Source organism: Hemiscyllium ocellatum, chromosome 9 (assembly GCF_020745735.1).
Source record: "Hemiscyllium ocellatum isolate sHemOce1 chromosome 9, sHemOce1.pat.X.cur, whole genome shotgun sequence".
Taxonomy (NCBI): domain Eukaryota; kingdom Metazoa; phylum Chordata; class Chondrichthyes; order Orectolobiformes; family Hemiscylliidae; genus Hemiscyllium; species Hemiscyllium ocellatum.
Window position 1 is genome coordinate 83,639,513 of NC_083409.1, and position 23,619 is coordinate 83,663,131.

Genomic DNA, 23,619 nt, shown 5'->3' on the forward strand with positions numbered 1-23,619 from the left:
GCCTCTGGGCGTGTGTTTTTCCCCCATTCCCTTACCTGGTCACTTTCAAATGACTTGCACAGAGGAAAGTAACTGAAGTAGACCCTCCTTTACTCTTCAACCACCTGACCGACACACCCACAACGATTGATCAGGAAACGCATCGTAATATATATTTAAATCAGGATGTGAAACCGCAACCCATAGAACCGGACTCACGCACATATTTAACAAGTTCACTTCTGTCTAAACTTGTTTTCACTCGGAATGGGAGAGTCCGGCAGAGGCACGAAAGGTAAGTGGTGACCTTGAGTTTGGAAACAAAACTTTTTCATAAATCGAATTTTTTTTAAATTAAAGCGTACTAATAATAAATGTCAAGCATTAATTTCCTAGTTTTAACATTTACGAATGTTTAAACAAGTAACCATATTAGAAGAGTTTGTCAGGAAATAAATGTATCATGGATAACAGGTTTTCACAATCTAGTGTGAGGACTTTCTCACGTAGTAACTACTCCAATACGTGAACACAAATGGTGAATATACAGTAAAGCGCCTCACTGTCGGGTGATATTCCAAAGTACATTGGATTTAATGAGGTGTTTAATCCACTACATTGCACTCAGATTATCCAAGTGTTAGATTTAAGGGTGGGGGATGCAGCGACCGGACTGAGGATGGAGGGGAAGTCCAGTGCTGTATTGTGAAGAATATACAGAGTCAGATCATATAGTCGTTCTGAATAAATTTACCCATTGAGACAAATTCTGAAACAGATTTACTTCTCTAAGACAAGCCCCCACTTTCCAGCCAGTTTCTCAATCCGAGATTCGAGTTCAAATTAATTCTTTGTTCCAAGTTCAGAATTCTGTTGAAAAGTTGTTGAGTTTTTCTTTCTGTCGTGTCAACTGCTCTACTCTCCGCCTCTTCACTTGAATGAGTCAAATAATTAATATTAAGAATAGCGATAAATCTACCATTGATTAAATTATAAAATCTATTGATTACAAAAGTAGAAGCCGGATCTCTGCTTTTATTATTATTTTGTCCCTGGATTGCGAAGGTGTTTTTCGTTTGGCTGTTAGTTGTTTAGTTCTTAATCTAGAAACAAAATATTATTTAGTTAAGATTAGCATTCGGAGGATAGAAGGACTACACTCCAGGCGTGTTTATCCTGTCGTCCAGGAAACCGCTGTCTTCTGTAGCCCTTTCTGTTGACAGTTTGAATTCTCCGCCCACATTGGTTCTTTTATCATGATAATAAACCCAAGGGGCTGCCATCAATGGAAAGGCTTGATTCATTGAGCGTGAAATTGTGGCAAATTATAACCAGGAATTCATCGGGATGGTGGCACAGTCTAAAATGAATAGGCAACCGCACTTGTTGGTCTTCGTTTGCACTTGCTTGTCCTTTGTGGTTTAAAACTAAGTAGTGAGATAATCTGGAAAGAGTTTTTTTTTTGGAAATCAGATGTTGTTTTCCTTTAATTTTCCCTGTGGTCGGTGTTAGAGCGAGGGGAGTGGTGTGTATTGACAATATTAGCTGTTCCCAGGATGCCTCAGACCTGTCGTCTCACAACAGCAAAGAAGAAGAACTAGGAAATACCGCAGTCAGTTTGCCTCCATTGAAACCGATTCCTGGTTATGTGTTCTTGAAAGAATGGATTCAGCATTGCCAGATTTGCACCTTCGTCCTCGAGGCTTCCAGTCAAATTAAACTTTTTGACGTGCAGTTACTGATGCAGGAAGTGATGTTGCTACAAGTTCATTCTTTGCACTGTAGCCTTATGCAAATCTGCACGAGCTGGTTTGCAAAGAGGTTCACACTGCTGCAGGTATATTGTTGTACCATGGGACGTTCGCCACATCTAGGTTATTCCCAGAACAAGCAATTTCGCCTCTAAATTTGATTCCAAGCACAGGGGAGAACTAACTGATCCTATCTCTTGAGGGAATGAAGAAAAATCACTTTCATTTTGTAAATTCTTTGGAAGAAGTAAAATCTTCACCTGCAGCCTATGAACGGAGTGCTTTGATAGTTTCTCTGAAACAAAATCTGATTACATGCAAATCACAATGACAAATCAAAAATTGTCCCTGAAAAGGGCAGATCAACTCAAAGGAGCGAGTCAGCATTGGCCAGCACAAATGACCTTTACTGTACAATGAGATTGCTTATTCAGACATTCTAACTTGTATCCCTTGTACTGTACCAACTTTGTTTGCCTGGGATATCTCATGCTGAAAGCTGCAATTCCTGACAATTGAGCACATTGACAAAGTTCCCCTAGGTCAACCATGGGACACTGCAACAAAATTGTCTGTGCTCCAAAACACAAATACTACTCTCTGGAGCCAGCTAGTTGGCATGTCTGTTGGGTGCTCAGAAATATAGCTTGTGTAGAGGTGCAGAAATGAAGGGGTGCAAATAAACTACTGATCGTGCAATGTAACTGAAAAACTTTTGGAAAAGTTGCAATCTTACAATTTCCACTCAAGTAAAAGGGGTCATTGTCTACAAAAGACCATAGACAATTGAATATGTATAGTTTGAAGATTGTGAGGGAGACAAGGTGAGGAAACAAGTGTCTGTGAATTACCGTAGCCACTAAATGTACACTGTTTCACACCAAATTCTAGTCATTTAGCTAACTGACTCCCTTTCACATAGCTAACATGGTGTCAGGTAGAAAAGTATCAAACACATATAGTCATACCATTAAGCATGTCAACCTGTTGCTTATTAATGTATCACACCATTGCTTGAATAGAAATATGACACAACAAACCCAAGTTCACCACATTGTATTGCAGTGCAAGTAACAAGCCTTTGTTGTATACAGTATGTGGTAACACTCTCAACTCCGAGTCAGAAGTTTGTGGATTCAAGCCCCACCTTAAACACTTGAGTACATAGTATATGCTTACATTTCAATGCAAAACAGATGGAGCAACATTAAACTTTGGCCTTGTTTTCCCTCCCAGATATGTGCAAAAGATCCCATTGCACTTTTTGTTAAACAGCAGGAACATTCTCCTAGTGTCTTGGCTAATATGTATCAATCAACCACTGCCACCAAAAATATATTCATTTCTCAATGAACATCACGAAGTGTATTACTTAGAATCCCTTCAGTGTAGAAACAGGCCATTTGGCCCAACAAGTCCACACCAACCTTTTGAAGAGTAGCTGACCCCTACTATTCCACATTTACCCCTAACTAACCTACACATCCCTGAAGACTATGAGTAATTTAGCGTGGCCAATTCACCTAACTTGCACATCTTTGGATTGTGGGAGGAAACCAGAGCACCCAGAGAAAACCCACACAGATATGGGGAGCATGCACAAACTCCATACAGACAGTCGCCTGAGGCTGGAATTAAAGCCAGATCGCTGGCACTTTGAGGCAACAGTGCTAACCACTAAGCCACCACCTGGTTATTGGTCAGTATATATAAATAGGCTGCATTTTTCCTCCACCAGTGGATGATCTCCTTGTGATCCTCCTAAGGTCCCCAAAATCACAAATGCTAATCTTTAGTGAAAGCAATTCACTCTACATGAAGTCAAACAGCTGAGTGTATTTAATATAGGCTGTGGGTGACTTTAGTGCCGGAGAATGTGGAAACATGTCAGAAATTCAATTTCCCAAAGGCAGGTTTCAAATTTTGCTATTAAGTTTTCAGGATCTTTAAGGCAGGTTGCCTTTGCTGACCTTCATGGTTGGGAACCTGTTTTTTCATCATTAATGTCTTCTGAAAACTCATTAACATTCCCAACCCACTGGAATTGGGTTCATAAGCACAATTAGGTTAGTCAAAAATGTGAAGCACTTACATTCACAAAACCCGATCGTATATATATGAGGTGTGTAGCTCCAAACTGTAGTGAGTACAAGCTTCTTCAGTTACTTGACTGCTTTATTTCTATGCCATTTCTATGTTCAAATACTTTACTCAAAGCTGAAGCCTGTCCGTGTTGATCAGCTCATGTGAAGTCTCAAGTTATTGTTAAATGCTAACAGTGTTACGGGTGAAGTTTGACCAGACCAACAAGTCTATCCAAGCAAGAAAGTCAATATTGGCTGATGCTGACAACCCTCATTGGGGCATTGCCTGCTGAACTCAAAAGGGAGCTCAATGCAAAAGACTATCTATTTTGGTTATTGTCCTTGTTCTTGTCCCATGCAAACCTTTTAATGAAATGCCATCAAATGTGTATCTTCTTTTGGTTGTGATTCCCTCTGAGTGGATGGTGTGGGTGCTCCTGAGTGTGGTAACCTTTTATACTTTAAATGTGAATCCTACGGATGTGTGAGAGGTGATACCACTGTGATGCCAGTGGTACTACATTGGTAGCTGCAATGAAGTGGCAGACACTGACTGAACTTGAGTATTCTAATGGAAATGCATGGGACCCAAAATCCTATGTGACAGTCTTCCGCAGTGGTACCTTACAATGCTAACTCATACTGCTAGGAGCATGCAGCACTGAATAAACAATGGTGCATGGTTTGGCAGACTGCAGCAGATTGGTGAGATTTTTTGCTTGGCTTCAGATATCTTCAGGGATGGGTGAGGGTGATGTGCAGAGGTGGAGTGACGCTCCTGGGTTGCAGAGATTGAAGTGCAATCTTGGTGCCTTTTATCTATGGCAGCCGGCTGTTGGCGCCTGAAAGGTCCTGATGGGTGCCAGGATTTCCTGCCTGTAAAATTTGCTGTTTAACCTATATATACTTTTGTACTGAGCAGGCAAGTACTCACCCCAATGCAGAAGTTCTCCCATTTTTATGCCTCACTACACACTTTGTCTCAAAAACGTCCATGCATAACATCTTTTTAAAATTAATTCATAGAGTGTGGACATTGCTGGATGGGCCAGCATTGATTCTTATCCCTACTTGTTCTTGAACATGTGGTATTCCTGCTCCTCGGATGCTGCCTGACCTGCTGTGCTTTTCCAGCACCACTCTAATTTTGACTTGAACAGGAGGTGGTGAGCTCTCTTCATGAACCAGAGCAGTCCATTTGAAATAGGTAGGGCCACAGTACCATTTGGGAGGGAGTTCCAGGATTTTGACCCAGCGACAGTGAAGGAATGATGATATATTTCCAAGTCAGAATGTTTTGGAGGGGAATGTGCAGATGATGGTGTCTACTGCCCCTGTCTTGCCAGATGGTAACGGTCATGGCTTTGGAAGGTGGTGTCTGAGAAACCTTGGTCAACTTTTGCAGTGCGTCTTTTAAATTACACACACTGCTGCTAATGCACATCAGTGGTGGAGGGAATTAATGTTTGTGGGTTTGGTGCAAATCAAGCAGGCTGTTTTGTCTTGGATACTGTTTAGCTTCATGAGCATTGTTTGAGCTGCACTTTTCTAGGACAGTGGGGAGTACTCCTTCATACTCCTGACTTGCACCTTGTAGATGGTGAACAGACTTTGGGGATTCAGGAGTTGAACTATTCACTACACAATTCCTAGTCTCTGACATGCTGTATAGCCACAACACTTAGATGGTTAGTCCAGTTCAATGTCTGATCAATAGTAATCCCCAAGATGGTGATAGTGGTGGATTCAGCAAGGGCAATGCCATTGAATATCAAGGTGCGATGGTTAAATATTCTTTTCTTTTGTTGAAGATTAGTCATCGCCTGGAACTATGTGTCATGTATGTTACTTGCCACTTCACATCCCAAATCTGGATATTTAGATTAGATTATTTACAGTATGGAAACAAGCCATTCAGCCCAACAACCCCACACCAACCCGCTGAAGAGTAACCCACCCAGACTAATGCACTTAACACTATTGGCAATTTAGCATGGCCAACTTACTTAACCTACACATCTTTGGATTGTGGGAGGAAACCAGAGGAAACCCTCACAGGCACAGGGAGAATGTGCAAACTCTACACAGACAGTCACCCAAGGTGGGAATCGAACCTGGGTCCCTGGCGCTGTGAGGCAGCAGTGCTAGCTGCTGAGTCACCATGTTGCCCCAAATATTGTCCGTGCCTTACTGCATGCAATACTTGAGGTGTCACAAATTGTCCTGGACATTGTGCAATCATTAACAAACATACCCATTTCTCACCTTTATGATAAAGGGAAGGTAATTGGATGAAGCAACTATAGATGGTGAGCCTAGGACACTACCCTGAGGAACTCCTCTAGTGATGTCCTGGAGGTAAAACGGTTGACCTCCAACCACCACAACCTTCCTTGTGCAGTGTGTGATTTCAACCAGAGGAGCATTCTATCCCTGGTCACTGAAGAATCTTGTGCTCAAGAAAGCAGCAAGCAGATACATTTGGAAGTGCTGAGAAGTAACCAGAATAAGGTGGAAGTTTTACTTCTGAGAATAACTGGAACTAAGGAAAATTTTTCAGAGAATTAAAACATAATTATGATGGGCCATACAAAAGTAAATAACTTTAAGATTAATGTGTCCATCAGAGTTCTGATAACATATGTATTTATGCACCATATTTAATTCTTTAAATACAAAGTTTGTTTTGTTAAAAAGTGAAACCTTGTGGCATAGTACTATTGGTTAACACAAGGTGTTGGGATTTCTCTTTAAACAGTTAACCTTTGTTTAAAGAGAAATGTTTATCTAAGATTACAAAGAGATCTTGATCAATTGGGTTAATGGGCTGAAGACTAACAGATGGAGTTTAATTTAGGATAAATACAAAGTATTGCATTTTGGCAAAACATACAAGAGCAGGACTTATGCAATTAAAAGTGGGCATGGGGTCGTATTGCAGAACAGAGATGTAGGTTCAGGTACATAATCCTTTGAAGTTTGCATCACATATTGATAGGGTGGTTAGGAAGGCATTCAGCACGCTTGCTTTCATTGCTCAGACCTTTGTTTGGACATTATGTTGAGGGTGGACAGGATGTCGACGAGGCCTCTTCTGAAAGATTGTGTCCAGTTCTGGTTGCTCTGTTATAGGAAGGATTATTAAGAAGGAGAGGGTTCGGAAACAATTTACCAGATGTTACCAGGACTGGAGGGTTTGAGTTATAAAAGAGGCGGGATAGGCTGGGACATTTTTCACTGGAGCATAGGAGGTTGAGGAATGATCTTATGGAGGTTTATAAAATAATGAGGGATATAGATAAGGTGAATTGCAGATGTCTTTTCCCTAGGTTTGGGAATTTCAAGATGAGGGAACATATTTTTAAGGTGAGAGGAATAAGATTTAAAAAATACAAGGGGGCAATTTTTTTTACACGATGTGGTTTGCATGCGGAATGAACTTCCAGAGGAAGTAGGGGATGTACGTACAGTTACAATGAGATAAGTATGAACAAAAAACATGTGGAGAGATATGGGTCAAGTGCAGGCAGATGGGACTAGTTTAGTTTGAGTTTATGGTTGGCATGGACTGGTTGGACCGAAGGGTCTGTTTCCTGTACGACAGTATGACTCTATTAACAATCTCGAACTGATCAGAGTCTTGTGGTAAAGAAGTGGTGATAGGAGTCATCAACAGTGCTCATAAGTACTGCATGCTGATTCTCAGTTTGGGTTCTGCCAGGATCACTTGATTTCAGACCTCATTACAGTTTTGGGCCAAATATTGGCAAAAAAAAAACTGAATTCTGTGATACTGTTTGCTGTTGACATCAATGTGGGCAGAGTCAAGGTAACATTTCAGCAAAAATATAGCACAGAGAATGATGGTAGTAGCTGGCAATCAATCATTCTTCTCCCCAGATATTACTGCAGGGGTTTAAGGACAGTGTGTCCAGTTCAAACAGCACGGCTTCTTCATTTATGACTTTCTCGCCAGGATTAGGTCACAGGTATGAGTGATTGTTGATGCTTGCAGACTTTCACTTCATTTATAACTCCTTAGACAATGAAACATGCCTACATTTTTAGCAAAACCCGAACAGCATTCAGGCCACGGCTGTTAAGTGGCAAGTATAATTAGCATCATAGAGGAGGTCATGCAATACCACCTCCCCTTGACATTCAACAGCATTCTCATCAAATCACCCAACATCAACATCCTGGGAGCGTCCAGTGACCAGAATCCTAAGTGGACCAATCACATCAATATTGTTGCTGCAGGAACAGACCAAAGACTGGGCATTCTATGGAGAGTGACTCGCCTCCTGACTTCTTGTAGTTTGCCTATCATCTATAAGGCGCAAGCAGGAATGTAATAAAATACTATCCGTTTATCTGGATGAGTGTAGATACAATAATACTCGAGAAGCTCGGCACTATCCAAAAGACAACAACCTGTATCAACGATACTCCACTGGCATACAGTGTCAGTAGCATGTAGTAACGAGAAGATGCGCTGCAGAAAGACATCATATGTCTTTTCACTGCATTACCCATACCCATGATTTCTATAGTTCAAACGAACAAAGGCAACAGAAGCCAGCATATCAAAAAGTTTCCTCTGAGTTACCCCATCTGCCTTGCAATTATTGTCATCATTCATTCATTATCAGTGTGTTGAAGTTCCAAAACAATGTAACCAAAATTAACGTGATGTACACATACCACATGGACTGCAACAATTCAAGATAATGAATCAACACCACCTTCTCACAGGCAACTAATTGAAATACCCACATTCTGTGAATTAATGCAAATAAGTTATGATATTCAATGATCCTTTGTGAATTATGGATGATTACTCTTACTTCCAAATAGTCTTTTGGTAGCACAGAACTTGAGTATTGCTAAAAGAAAAGACATATTTTGTTAAATATATGAAATAGGAGCAGAAATAGACCATTAAGCCCCTCAGTCTGCTGCACCATTCAATAACATCAAGGCTCATCCATTTTTGTTTTGAATTCCATATTCCCATCTACCTCTAACTCTTGACTCCCTTGCCCAACAAGAGTCTATCGATCTCTGTCTTTAAAAAAGTAGAGTCTCTGTTTCCTGGCAGCCAGCCAATCTTCTAGCCATATTAATATGCTACTTCTTATATAATGAGCTTTTATTTTCCACAGTAACCTTTGGTGTGACCCTCTATTAAATGGCTTCTGAAAATACAAGAATAGAACATCAACTTATCCACAGCACATGCCCCTCCTTCAAATAATCTCAATAAGTTTGTTCAACATGATTTCCATTTGACCTTTCCTGATTACTGAGATTGTTTTTAATGCACAGCTAGAGTCTCTTCAATGATCATTTTTAACATGTTCACCATAGCAGTCATCAAACTAACTGGCATATAATGTCCTGTTTTTGCCTTCCTGACTGTAGGTAATCTAGTAACTCCTCCATACAGTGTGAAAACGGGCCCTTAGGCCCAACATGTCCACACTGACCCTCCAAAGGGTAACCCACCCAAACCCATTCCCCAACACAACATTCTATGGGCAATTTAGCATGGCCAATTCACCTGACTACACATCGTTGGACTGTGGGAGGAAACCAGAGCATCCAGAGGAAACCCACACAGACACAGGAAGAATGTGCAAACTCTACACACAGTTGCCCAAGGCAGAATCGAACCCAGGTCCCTGACACTGTGAGGCAACAGTGTTAGCACTGAGCCACCATGCCATCCATGCAGTTATATTTGCTACTTTCAAGTCCAGTGGAGCCTTTCCTGTGTCTCAGGAAGTTTGGAAAATTAACATGAATGCATCTATTGCCTTGTTTATAGGATGAAATACATCAGGGACCACTGAGGGAACCTAATGGGGCTCATGACCACCATGTCTCTTGTGTCTGGTGGGATACATTCTGGGATATTAATAGAGGTAGATGCAAAGATAGTGGATGCACTGATAGTAATCTTTAAAATTCCTTACATTCTGGAAAAGTTCCAGAGGATTAAAAGGCAACACCTTTATTTGGAGTCATAGAGATGTACAGCATGGAAACAGACCCTTTGGTCCAACTCATCCTTGCTGACCAGATACCCCAACTTAATCTAGTCCCATTTCCCAACACTTGGCCCATATTCCTCCAAACCCTTCCTATTCATATATCCATTCAGATGCTTTTTAAATGTTGCAATTGTACTAGCTTCCACCACTTCCTCTGGCAGCTCATTCCATACACGCATCACCCTCTGCATGAAAAAATTGCCCCTCTCATCTAAATCTATTCCCTCTAGTTCTGGACTCACCCACTCCAGGGAAAAGACTTTGTCTATTTATCCTATCCATGCCCCTCATGATTTTATAAACCTCTGAGGTCACCTCTCAGTCTTCAACATTCCAGGGAAAACAGCCCCAGCCTGTTCAGCCTCTCCCTGTAGCTCAAATCCTCCAACCCTGGCAACATCCTTGTAAATCTTTTCTGAACCCTTTCAAGTTTCACAACATCCTTCCAATAGGAAGGAGACTAGAATTGCATGCAATATTCCAAAAGTGGCCTAACCAATATCCTGCACAGCTGCAACATGACCTCCCAACTCCTGTACTCAATGCTCTGACCAATAAAGGAAAGCAAATCAAATGCCTTCTTCACTATCCTATCTACCTGCAACTCCACTTTCAAGGAGCTATGAACCTGCACTTCAAGGTCTATTTGTTCAGCAACACTCCCTAGAACCTTACCATTAAGTGTATAAGTCCTGCTAAGATTTGCTTTCCTAAAACACAGCATCTCACATTTATCTAAATTAAACTCCATCTGCCACTCCTCAGCCCACTGGCCCATCTGATCAAGATCCTGTTGTAATCTGAGGTAACCTTCGCTGTCCACTGCACCTCCAATTTTGTGTGTCGACTGCAAATGTACTAACTATACCTCCTATGTTCATATCTAAATCACTTCTATAAACATCAAAATGTCAAAATTTAAAAAGGAAAAGGAGAGCAAACAAGTAACTAACGACCAATTAGCTTAACTTCTGTTATCATAAAAATGTTAGTGTTTATCATAAAGTACATTACTAGCAGGGCATTTACAAAGACATAAAATGATCAAGCAGAGTCAGCATGTGTTCACAAAGAGGAAATAAAATTTAATAGAATTCTTTGAAGAGGTAAGAAAGATAAAGGGGAAGCAGTCAATGTAATATGTGTTTGATAAAGTATTGTAAGCCGTTTCATAAAATAATTTTTCAGAATGGCAACCTGTAACTAAACGAGCCCCACAGGGTTCAGTGCAGGAGCCACAATTATTTATAATATTTATTAATGACTTAAATGAGGAAAATAAACAAAGTGTTGTTAAGTTTGTAGATGACATGGAAATAGGTGGGAAAGCAAATGGTGAGAATGACACAGAATCATCTGTACAGGAATGTAGGCTTGTTAAACAAGGGGACAAAAACATGAGCAGTTGGAATATAATATGGAAAAATGTGAGGTTATGCACTTTGGCAGGAAGATGAGAGGAGTTGAATATTATTTAAATAGAGAAAGACTGCAGAAAGCTACAGAACACAGTGATTTCGGAGTCTTTGTACACAAATCATAGAAAGTTAGCAATCAAGTTCAGCAGGTGATAGGGAAGGCAAATGAAATCTTGGCCTTTATTTCAAAGGGAATGAAATTTTAGAGGGTTTTGCTAAAACTGTACAAGGCACGAATCAGACCACAGCTGGAATATAGTAAACAGTTTTGAGCTCCTTCCTAGGGATAGATATACTGGCATTGGACACTGTCCAGGGAAGGTTCAGTTGGCTGATCCTGAATATGGAAGCAGTGTCATATGAGGAAAGATTGAGCAGATTAGGCCTGTACTCATTGGAGTTTAGAAGAATGAGAGGTTATTTTATTCAAATATGCAAGATTATTAAGGGACTTGACAAAGTAAATGCAGAGAGGTGGTTTCTCCTTTTGTGAGTCTGGGATCAAAGGACATAATATCAGAATAAGGGGTCACCCATTTAAGAGAGAGATGAGAAGGAACTTCTCTGAGGGTAAGGAATCTGTGGAATTCTTACTGCAGAGGCTGGATTATTAAGTATATTTAAAACAGACATATTACAGATCGATTTTTAATCAGTAAGAGAATGAAAGCTATGGGGAAAGAAAAGAAAGTGGAGTTAAGGTTTTTTTTAAAATTCATTGATGGGTTGAGGACATTGGTGAAGCCAGCATTTGTTGTCCATCCTGGAATTTAAGAGTCACCACATTGCTGTAGATCTAGAGTCACTGATCTAGATCTAGGCCAGACAAGGTAAGAATGGCAGTTTCCTTCTTTAAAATGACATTTGTGAACATATTAATTTTTCCAACAATCAATCATAGTCATCATTAGACTCTTAATTTCAGATTTTTTAATTGAACTCAAATTCAGCCAACTGCTGTGGCAGAATTCTGGATCCATTATCTAGGTCTCTAGATTAACAGTCTAGTGATAATACCATTAGGCCATCATCTCATTTATCACCACCTTAGCCATAATATCACTGACTGGTGGAGTAGATTCAATGAGCTGAATGGGCTACTTCTGCTCCAATGTTTTATGATCTTACAGTCTTATGGACTTGTCAGCCCACAGGTACACCAATTTGCTCAGTTTCACATCATTCATGACTTGCTTACGTTAAATTCCTCTCACCCTTCCAACTCCTGTTCACAGCTATTACTGAAATGCTATATTAGTGAAGATGAAAGCAAAACATTTCTTCATTTCATTTGCCATATCCTTATTATCTACTGTTAGCACCTCACACACTAAAGTGAATCCACTCGATTCACATAGACAACTAGAAAGAGGAACTTAGCCGCCCTTTTTTGTGTTTGTCCTATCTTTGTACAGGACACTTAAAAGTGGCTAAAATGATAAGAAGGTGAAATAATTTAGAAATGTAAAGGTATTTCTTGGGTACATAGGCAGTCAATGATACAGTGTATGCAGTGTATTTCTGTCAGTGTAAGCCTAGGAAAGTTTCCACTGTAACAAAACATTTTACTTGGAGATCACTGGAACAATTAAACATTCCTAGCTCCAGTGTTGTAAGATTTTTCTTATTAGTGTCTTCCTTTATTGAGATGTTCAAATTGTTTCTAATAGTTTATTACAGGAAATATGCACGTCAGTACTACTCCAGGCCTCCGGAAAGGGCGTGAGTACAAATGGAATTCCAAACGGGAGCTGAGTTAAGATAAGGAAGGTTTTACTGAATGTGCTATTATTACCAGGCCCTTATCATACTGTAATTAAATTGAACTCACACAAAAGATTTGACATATTCATTAAAGTTGCTAAACAATATATTTTATACAAATTGAATCATTGTGTGCAGACTCGACCAGACCTAGTGGAAACATCATTTTAATTTCCTCCCTGCTTTGATTACTAGTCCCACCCCCTTCATCACCCAAAAGAAAAATAACCAGTTAAGTGTATATAGAGGCTAAAAATTATTGTTTTACTCTGATTTACCCTCCAAAAGACATTAATCGATACATAACTGCTATGTAAAATATGTAAAATCAGTGACCCAGGTGTGGAAATACCATTCAGTGGTTTATTTTTCCAGTATGTATTGTTTTCTTGGCTAAATCATTAGTATAAATATAAATGACCAATTAATGTAAAGTGGCTTTGTTGCTGTCACTAGATCATTTCAGAATGACCATCAACAGCAAGTGTAAGATTGAAGTCAATAGGATTCAATGGGAGAATTCCCCAGTTGTTGAGATCACTCTAAAGTGTGAACGACAATCATCACATGACCATAAGACATAGGAGTGGAAGTAAGGTCATTCGGCCCATCGAGTCCACTCCGCCATTCAATCATGGCTGATGGGCATTTCAACTCCACTTACCCGCATTCTCCCCGTAGCCCTTAATTCCTTGAGACATCAAGAATCTATTAATCTCTGCCTTGAAGACATTTAGCGTCCCGGCCTCCACTGCACTCTGCGGCAATAAATTCCACAGACCCACCACTCTCTGGCTGAAGAAATGTCTCCGCATTTCTATTCTGAATTGACCCCCTCTAATTTTAAGGCTGTGTCCACGGGTCCTAGTCTCCTCGCCTAACGGAAAAAATTTCCTAGCGTCCACCCTTTCCAAGCATGTATTATCTTGTAAGTTTCTATTAAGTCTCCCCTTAATCTTCTAAACTCCAATGAATACAATCCAAGGATCCTCAGCCATTCCTTGTATGTTAGACCAACCATTCCAGGAATCATCCGTGTGAATCTCCGCTGGACACGTTCCAGTGCCAGTATGTCCTTCCTGAGGTGTGGGGACCAAAACTGGACACAGTACTTCAAATGGTGCCTAACCAGAGCTTTATAAAGTCTCAGTAGCAGAACGGTGCTTTTATATTCCAACCCTCTTGAGATAAGTGACAACATTGCATTCGCTTTCTTAATCACGGACTCAACCTGCATGTTTACCTTTAGAGAATCTTCGACTAGCACTCCCAGATTCCTTTGTACTTTGGCTTTACGAAGTTTCTCACCATTTAGAAAGTAGTCTATGCTTTTATTCTTTTTGCCAAAGTGCAAGACCTTGCACTTGCTCACGTTGAATTCCATCAGCCATTTCCTGGACTACTCTCCCAAACTGTCTAGATCCTTCTGCAGCCTCCCCACTTCCTCAGTACTACCTGCCTGTCCACTTAATTTCATCTCATCAGCAAACTTCGCTAGAATGCCCCCAGTCCCTTCATCCAGATCATTAATATATAATGTGAACAGCTGCGGCCCCAGCACTGAACCCTGCGGGACACCACTTGTCACTGGCTGCCATTCCGAAAAAGAACCTTTTTCCCCAACTCTCTGCCTTCTGTTAAACAGCCAATCCTCAATCCATACCAGCAGCTCACCTCGAATACCATGGGCCCTCACCTTGCTCAGCAGCCTCCCCTGTGGAACCTTATCAAAGACCTTTTGGAAGTCTAGATAGACCACATCCACTGGGTTTCCCTGGTCTAACCTACTTGTCACCTCTTCCCAGGACAATGCTGCAGAAATCCCTCAGGGAAGCAACCTCAATCCAGTTCCCTTCAGTTCCTCCCCTCATATGGTCAGGAGTGGAGCTGTTCACGGGCAGTGTCCAGTCCCATTTCACAACTTTTCTAATAATGAAGCTGTCCATGCTGGATAACAGTAGAATGTGGAAAGTATCCAGGCTTAAGCTGACAAGTGGCAGGTAACATCTGTGGCAATTAATAAGGATAATCTAAAAAATCTAGCCATTTGCCTTTTATTTTCAATGACACCATCAATGTACAATCATTTTACAGGAGTTGCCATTAATCAGAAGATGAATTAGACTGGTCCGAGAGAGAGGTGCAAGAGGGGTGGGGGGCAGGCAAATCCTGAGGCATGGGAAGAAGCAAACAGGACAAGATCTGGAACAGCAAAGCACAAGGGTAGAGAAGTGAAACACGCATGGCCAAGAACTGACACACAATGGAGATTGAGTATAACAATGGCGTGAAATGTATCTGGTGACCAGTCAGGTGGTTGCTGCACATTAAAGATATGGCATACCTGGAGGAGCACCAGTTGCATAGATACAAACCTTCTCGTGATGTCAAATTGTGGCTGCATAATTCTCTTCTCGAGGGAATTCCCATTGCTTTTTGGACTACATGGTTCGGTTATAGAGTTAGAGTGAAAAGTATCACTAATTAATTTTAAAATGAACAATAGTAATCAAGAAATGATTGTAATGATAGAAAGGGTTGGTATGAGTGAGGACAGTTTTTAAAAGGCTAATATTTGATGGACAGATGTATGCTCCATGAAACGGTACAACGACTAACATAATTCATTTCTTCTTCCATAGTCTAGTGATAGTTCAAAATTAGAGTGGTGCTGGAAAAGCACAGCAAGTCAGGCAGCATCCGAGGAGCAGGAAAATCGATGTTTCGGGCAAAAGCCCTTCAGCAGGAACGATAGCTCAGTCAAGCTATGAATGAAAGAAGTTAATTTGAATTAATAAACCTTGAAATTAAAAAAAACTTTTTTTTATTATTGTACTGCTTTGCAAGGAATGGTGGAAAAAGACAAGAAAGACTTGCTTTCATGTTGCCCCTCTCTCATTTGCCAATGCTCCTTCACCTGTACCTCCCAAATATGTACCACTTAAATGGATAAAGGCAATAGGCCCATGAAGCGCCAACATCTGCAAGTTCCCTAAGCTAAGAGTAGGGAAATCTGCTGACTGGTAATGATAGGAGAGGAGGAGCTGCTGAGCATTAAGCAGTTAAAATGGGATGAGGAACTTACTCACATTTTCCCCACTCCAATATAACTGACTGATTGATTGAAATTTGAAATCGCAGCTGGCTAATGAAACAACTCCCACAGAGGCTGGTATCCCGCCACTAACTCACTCTTTATTTATACATGAACTGTCCTTGACTACAGTACTGCCTCATTTCAGTATCCCTGACACTCCACCTTTTTATGTCAGCCAGGCTTTCGTGATTGGACCAGGTTAACAGTCCCAATTCGGGAACTCTTATTCTATGAGGTCCACCTGGCTGACTTCATCACAAGCATAGGGTCCTAGAGTCGTAGAGGTGTACAGCACAGAAACAGACCCTTCCATAAAAACAAATTGAGAAAATGCTGGAAAATCTCAGCAGGTATAGCAGCATCTGTAAGAAGAGGAAAGAGCTGACGTTTCGATCTGATCCTTTGTCAAAAGACCCTTCTGTGCAACCCGTCCACGCCGACCAGGTATTCCAACCCAATCTAGTCCCACCTGCCAGCACTTGGCCCATATCCCTCCAAATCCTTTCTATTCATATACCCATACAGATGCCTTTTAAATGTTGTAGTTGTACTTGTCTCCACCACTTCCTTTGGCAGCGCATTCCATACACGTACCATCCTCTGCATGAAAAAGTTGCCCCTTAGTCTCTTTTATATCTTTCCTCTCTCACCCTAACCTATGCCCTCTAGTTCTGGACTCCCAAACCCCAGGGAAAAGATTTTGTCTATTTATCCGATCCAGGCCCCTCATGATTTTATAAATCTCTGTAACGTCACCCCTCAGTCTCCCACACTCCAGGGAAATCAGCGCCAGCCTAGTCAACCTCTCCCTATAGCTCAAATCTTCCAACCCTGGCAACATCCTTGTAAATCCTTTCTGAACCCTTTTGAGTTTCACAACATCCTTCCAATAGGAAGGAGACCAGAATTGCACACAATATTCCAACAGTGGTCTAACCAATGTCCTGTACAGCTGCAACATGACCTCCCAACTCCTGTACTCAATACTGTGACCAATAAATGAAAGCATAGCAAACACCTTCTTCACTATCTTATCTACCTGAGACTATACTTTCAAGGAGCTATGAACCTTCACTCCAAGGTCTCTTTGTTCAGCAACACTCCCTAAGATTTTACCATTAAGTGTATAAGTCCTGCTCTGATTTGCTTTCCCAAAATGCAGCACCTTGCATTTATCTAAATTAAACTTCGTCTGACACTTCTCAGCCCACTGGCCCATCTGGTCAAGATCCTGTTGTAATCTGAGGTAACCTTCTTCGCTGTCCACTACATCTTCAATTTTGGTGTCATCTACAAAATTACTAACTATATCTCTTAAGTTCACTTCCAAAATATTTATATAAATGACGAAAAGTAGTGGACCCAGCACCGATCCTTGTGGCACTTCACTGGTCACAGGCCACCAGTCTGAAAAACAACTCTCATCCACTACCGTCTTCTACCTTCGAGCAAATTGTGTATCCAAATGGCTAGTTCTCCCTGTATTCCGTGAGATCTAATCTTGTTAACCAGTCTCCCATGGGAAACCTTGTTGAACACCTTACTGGAGTCCATAGTGATCACATTTAACACTCGCCCTCATCAATCCTCTTTGTTACTTTTCAAAAAATTCAATCAAGATTGTGAGACATGATTTCCCATACACAAAGCCATGTTGACTATCCCTAATCAGTCCTTGCCTTTCCAAATACATGTATACCCTGTCCCTCAGGATTCCCTCCAACAACGTGCCCATTAATGACCTCAGGCTCACTGGTCTCTAGTTGCCTGGCTTGTTCTTACCATTTTACCATGTTAGCCAACCTCCTGCTTCTGGAACCTCCCCCGTGACTATCGATGATACAAATATCATAGCAAGGGGCCCAGCAATCACTTCCATAACTTCCCACAGAGTTCTAGGGTACACCTGATCAGATCCTGGGAATTTATCTACTTTTATACATTTCAAGACATCCAGCACTTCTTCCTCTGTAATATAGACATTTGACAAGGATGTTTACCGCAAGCTATATGCGACTCCACAGTGTCACTGGGCCATATTCTGTTATTTGAACCATCGGCCAAAGCAGCGGAGCTGTGGTGGCCAACCCTTGGTTTTTCAATGCCTAGATTTCAATTAAAAAAAACTTTATTAACCTACCAAGTGTACTTAAACTAGTTCTTGAAGAAATCAGCAAACAGTATGCCACTCATGCCTGGGCTTTTTTTAACACTGTGGTACACCTGTCATTTGACCATGTTCTGATCTTTTCTTCTTAGGTCCAAGATTATGGATATTACTTCAGGAATGGATACTACTACAAGCAGTTGTTTGGGGTCCAGAGACTGCAGATGGTGTCTGCCTATGTGATGACAATGTTAATTTCAGGACTTTTGAATTTAGCCAGGTGAGAGAAGAATGTTGCTTAAACTTCACCGGTTCTTACATTGGTACCCTTCAATGGGATGTCTTCACAAATTTGTCAGGAATCCAGGTCCTGGACCTCTCAAGTTGTAACATATCTGACATTCACAAAATGGATGAAAACCCAAGTTCTCTGGAGGCTCTATATCTTGATCATAATCAATTAGAACAATTACCTTCGAACTTCCTCATAAACGCACCCAGCTTAAAGATCCTTCATCTGGAGAACAACCATCTTCAACAGTTGCCTGATAACCTTTTAAAGGCTTCAGACCAAATTCAGGAGCTGTACCTAGATTCCAACAACTTAAAATATATACCTTCAAATGTCTTGAAACCAAGCCTCATGAAATTGTCTCTTTTCAATAACACCTTGGAGTGTACATGTGCCTTATACGATGATTTGGCAAAATATGTTACTGAAAATGTAAGCATCGGTGGATCAGAAAACATGATTATGTGCTACACACCAAAGCACACTCAAGGTGTGAACATCATTGACATTCATCGCTCAGATATCTGTCGTTCCCATGGTCTCACAGCTCTCTTTATTTGCCTGCCATTGCTTGCAATTCTTGCAGTGGTGTTATGTTGCTACTGCTGGAAAAGAAGAAGGTCTGATTTTAAAGCCATGAGACAAGACAGTCAAATTTGCACCATTGAGAAATCTGGCTTTTCAAATGCAGGGGATCATCAGTATATAACTTGCAGGACTCCAGAAACAGCTCCCATTCCCACAGGATATGAAAACAGTATTCTCGGCAGAAACCAATTTATGTTACGTCCCTCAACAGCCTTGCTGGGTAGTAACCGTGATTTATATGAAGAAGTGGAAATTAAGCCGAGTGTTTCTGTTGACTCAGTCACATGTGTTGATGTGTCCAATAATAAAGTGCAAGAAGATAGAGTTGACGAAGTCCATGCTGAGCCAGAATTGGTGAACGTCACAGAGGAGTTACAAGAGTCCGATCATCAAAGGCTCTACATGAATAAGACAGCAAATTACTACAATCTAGTTCCTGACATTGAATTAGATGATTCTGACCATGGTGAATATGAAAATATCGATTTGACCTCATGATGCGGGATCATTTGCATAAAAGACTTCACAAAAGCCAGAAAGAAACATTTGACAGTATGCAAGAATGATGAAGATGGACTGAGGACTTGTATTTTAGCACATTTAAGAGAAGAATAAAAACAGAATAGTTGATCTGGTAGAGACACCTTACTGAGGTTAAAATATAGACCTAGTATTGAGATAATACCAATAACATTATAACTACTTGTTAACATACGGGATATCAAAGCAATGTTTTCACCTAGGTCCAAGACATAGTTCAAAATTAAAGTTGTAGTTCCAATGGCAGTTTCCATCAATGAAAAGCAAAGTTCCAGCAAATAAATCCAGAACAAGTCAGGAGAGTCAAAAGGGAGAGAAGTGGTCCAAAATGGTGCAAGTTCTATTATTCTCTTGATAACTTTGAATGTTTGTCAAGTATAATCCAATTGGAAGTGTGGACTGTCTTTATGGAAGGCACCAATCGTTCAGTCTAGGAATTTGAACCTATTTTACACTAACCCACCTAGGGTACTGAGTATATTTGGGGGTGAATGCGAAGTTTGTAGCCCATTTGATTGTGCTCTCTGTTAATTTCAATTTGAATTTACCCGTAATTCACATTAAGACATAGGAGTAGAAGTAAGGCCATTCGGCCCATCGAATCCACTCTGCCATTCAATCATGGCTGATGGGCATTTCAACTCCACTGACACGCATTCTCCCCGTAGCCCTTAATTCCTTGTGACATCAAGAATTTATCAATCTCTGCCTTGAAGACATTTAGCGTCCCGGCCTCCACTGCACTCTGTGGCAATAAATTCCACAGGCCCACCACTCTCTGGCTGAAGAAATATCTCCGCATTTCTGTTCTGAATTGACCCCCCCCTCTAATTCTAAGGCTGTGTCCACGGGTCCTCGTCTCCTCGCCTAACGGGAACAATTTCCTAGCGTCCACCCTTTCCAAACCATGTATTATCTTGTAAGTTTCTATTAAATCTCCCCTTAATCTTCTAAACTCCAATGAATACAATCCCAGGATCCTCAACCGTTCCTCATATGTTAGACCTACCATTCCAGGGATCATCCATGTGAATCTCATTAAGGCTAAAATAGACGCTCACCAGTTTGATCAGAACTCTATACCATGTTTATAGTGGCTCATTGTTTAAATTTAATAATCAGTACGATGAGAAAAAAGTCTTGTCTTTTCATGCTGTCATCATTTCTTAAACTGAAATCTTACGTGCAATACTTTCTGACAGGTGAAACTGCCTGTTTGACCAGTTCAACAAGATATTTGGAATGAACCTCCATCCGATCCTTTGGTATATGTCAAGCATATTTCATGAATTTATGTTATAAGGACAGAACATTAATATTCAGTACATTTCCAAGTAGCCATACCAAAGTCATATTGGACAGAATATTGATTGAAACAGTAAGAAATTGGGTCCGTGAGACCACCTTCCATGCCTCCCTATCAATTGCAAACTGATAACTAGATATCCTACATCCACAATGATAGCAGGGAGGGAGGGCCACATACCAGCTTTTCACTCAAGCCACCAGCACCCCTGTGGATGCTATGACAGGTTGTTGACAATCCTTAAGATTGTAATGGAAACTTCCTTTGGAAGGACAAGGCCAAGTAGTGGGTCACTCCTCAGTTGTCAAAGCCTTACTTGTTAGCCTTTGACTCAAATTAGATCTTTCAAGCTGCCCTCTTACTATCAGGATCCTATGTCTCTTTTCAATTGGGCTTTGCTTCTTTATGCACTGCAGCATGGTTTCACAGGACAAGGCCAGTGCAAAATCATTCACATTAAGTAAAAGGAAAGTATGTAAGTTAGCTCGCAGAGTTTGAATATTTGTTTTCAGATGTTTTGTCACCATACTAGGCAACATCATTAGTGAGAGTCTCTGGTGAAGTGTTGGTGGTATATCCTGCCACTCTGTTTATAGATCTTGGCTTCTTAACGTGGGTGATGTCATTTCCGGTTCTTTTTTTTCAAGGTAAGATGGATAGGATCTAAATCAATGTGTTTACTGATGGAGTTCTGATTAGAATGCCATGCCTCTAAGAATTCTCGTGTGTGTTTTTCTTTCACCTGTCCTAGGATGTGTGTGTTGCCCCAGTCAATGTGATGTCCTTCTTTGTCTGTATGTATGGAAACTAGTGTTAGTGGGTCGTGTCTTTTTGAGGCCAATTGGTGTTCATGCATCCTGGTGGCAAGTTTCCTGCTAGTTTGTCCGATGTAGTATTTTTTATAGTTCTTGCATGGTATCTTGTAAATGACGTTAATTTTGTTGGTAGTATTTAATAGATTGTTCAGGTTCATGAGTCGCTGTTTAAGTGTGTTAGCAGGTTTGAGAGGTATCATGATGTCAAGGGGTCTGAGTCATCTGGAAGTCATGACTTCCAGACAACTCAGACCCCTTGGCATTATGGTAGCCCACAACCCTACCGACACACTTAAACAGCGACTAATGAACCCAAAGGATCTATTAGGTACTACCAGCTCTGAAAACATGCAGATTAGTGAGAACATTTGCTTGAATGGTTGCCTTCATAATGAGTGAGGAATTCCAATAGGAGCCTCTACTTCTACATACTGAATGATTCTAAACCACAATACCTGGCTAGGGTCATGGTAATGTGATGGCCAAGTGAATTCCCTCCTTAATCCTTTTGGGGTTGCAAAAATGCTTGGAAATTGGCAAAATATTCAACTCTGAAGTGAACTGAGCCCTGTCCTGCCTTCAATTAATACCCCTGGACTTCCCTAAGGCATTCTTAGAACAGTCACGAGCAAAGCTCCCCCAGTTGTTTATTCTTCCTATCCCAGGATAGGAGGTACTTGAAGCCTTTTTATTCCTTCCTGTTGGCATTAGTACTTAAACCAGTTAATGCATTTACAAAGTTAGCAATTGAGATCCTTAGGAATGTGCTTTAAATATACCAAAACTGGTGACACATTAACAGCATTCAGACACCAATATTCGCACCCTAGAATAGTGTTGTGGGAAGCTGAATAATTATCACCACCTAGTAACTGGTTCAAGTAGCAGTGGGAAAGGTTATTGGGAATTGTATTGTGATTGAGGAACACTGAATTCCCTGTATTAACAAGTAGAGTTATTACATTTGAACAATGTGATATTTGATGCTTTCATAAACTGATAACCTTTTATATGTTTTTATATCATATCATGCTACAGTTATCATTAATAATATTTTAATGTACTTGTGTAGTGAAGAAAATGCAAAAGTTGGGATTTCCTGCTTATTTTGTGTTTATGGCAGCATTTGAGAAGTCAGGACAGTTGATCATAATCAAGTGTCCAGCCACAAAGTTGTAAAACTAAGATGTCACAGCTTCCTGGTCCAATGGTTTTGCGAAGGCAAACTATGGTACCTTATTGTTAACTTTAATATCATCAATTTAAGCAGTAACTGAGCACCAACACTTGGATCATTTCTGATGTTAGATAAGATTTAAACCACTGTACTTTCAACTTGGTCTGGATCCTTCCATGTGCTGTTTACTTTCACAATTAAATAACAGAACCATGAACCAGGATGGAGGGACACAAGTCTTGGGGTGTGCATCCAAGTCTCTGTTGTCTGCCTTTTGATGTGTTCTCATGCAGTAGTTATTCATTGCCATCATGGCAGACTAGATATGTTGACATGACTAATACTTTGATATGTTGGACTAGGATGATACAACTGCCCAAAATTAAAGAAAGACTGCATTATTATTATGTAAAAGAAAAACACATCCTTTTATATTGTTAATTTAATGGTAGATTAGATTAATATCTTTTATCTGTGACCTTATTTAGTCTATCTCTTTCTTTATTTACAAAATCATTACTGGGCAGAAACCATTATATTTGCTATGTTATATATTTTTCATACTGTCTTCAGTATAACAAGTGTTTTTTTTAAATGGAGTTTATTTTCATCAACTCATCTATATGTTGCAAAAAGATATTGTGA

General features: G+C 40.5%; 1 protein-coding gene across 1 annotated transcript; it reads left to right on the plus strand.

Moving 5' to 3' along the window:
- Positions 1-23,619, plus strand: si:ch211-106k21.5 (uncharacterized). Its single transcript, XM_060830525.1, has 2 exons — positions 1-274; positions 18,409-23,619. Exons 1-2 carry the CDS (start codon positions 247-249, stop codon positions 19,632-19,634), a joined length of 1,254 nt encoding a protein of 417 aa, XP_060686508.1. The 5' UTR covers positions 1-246; the 3' UTR covers positions 19,635-23,619.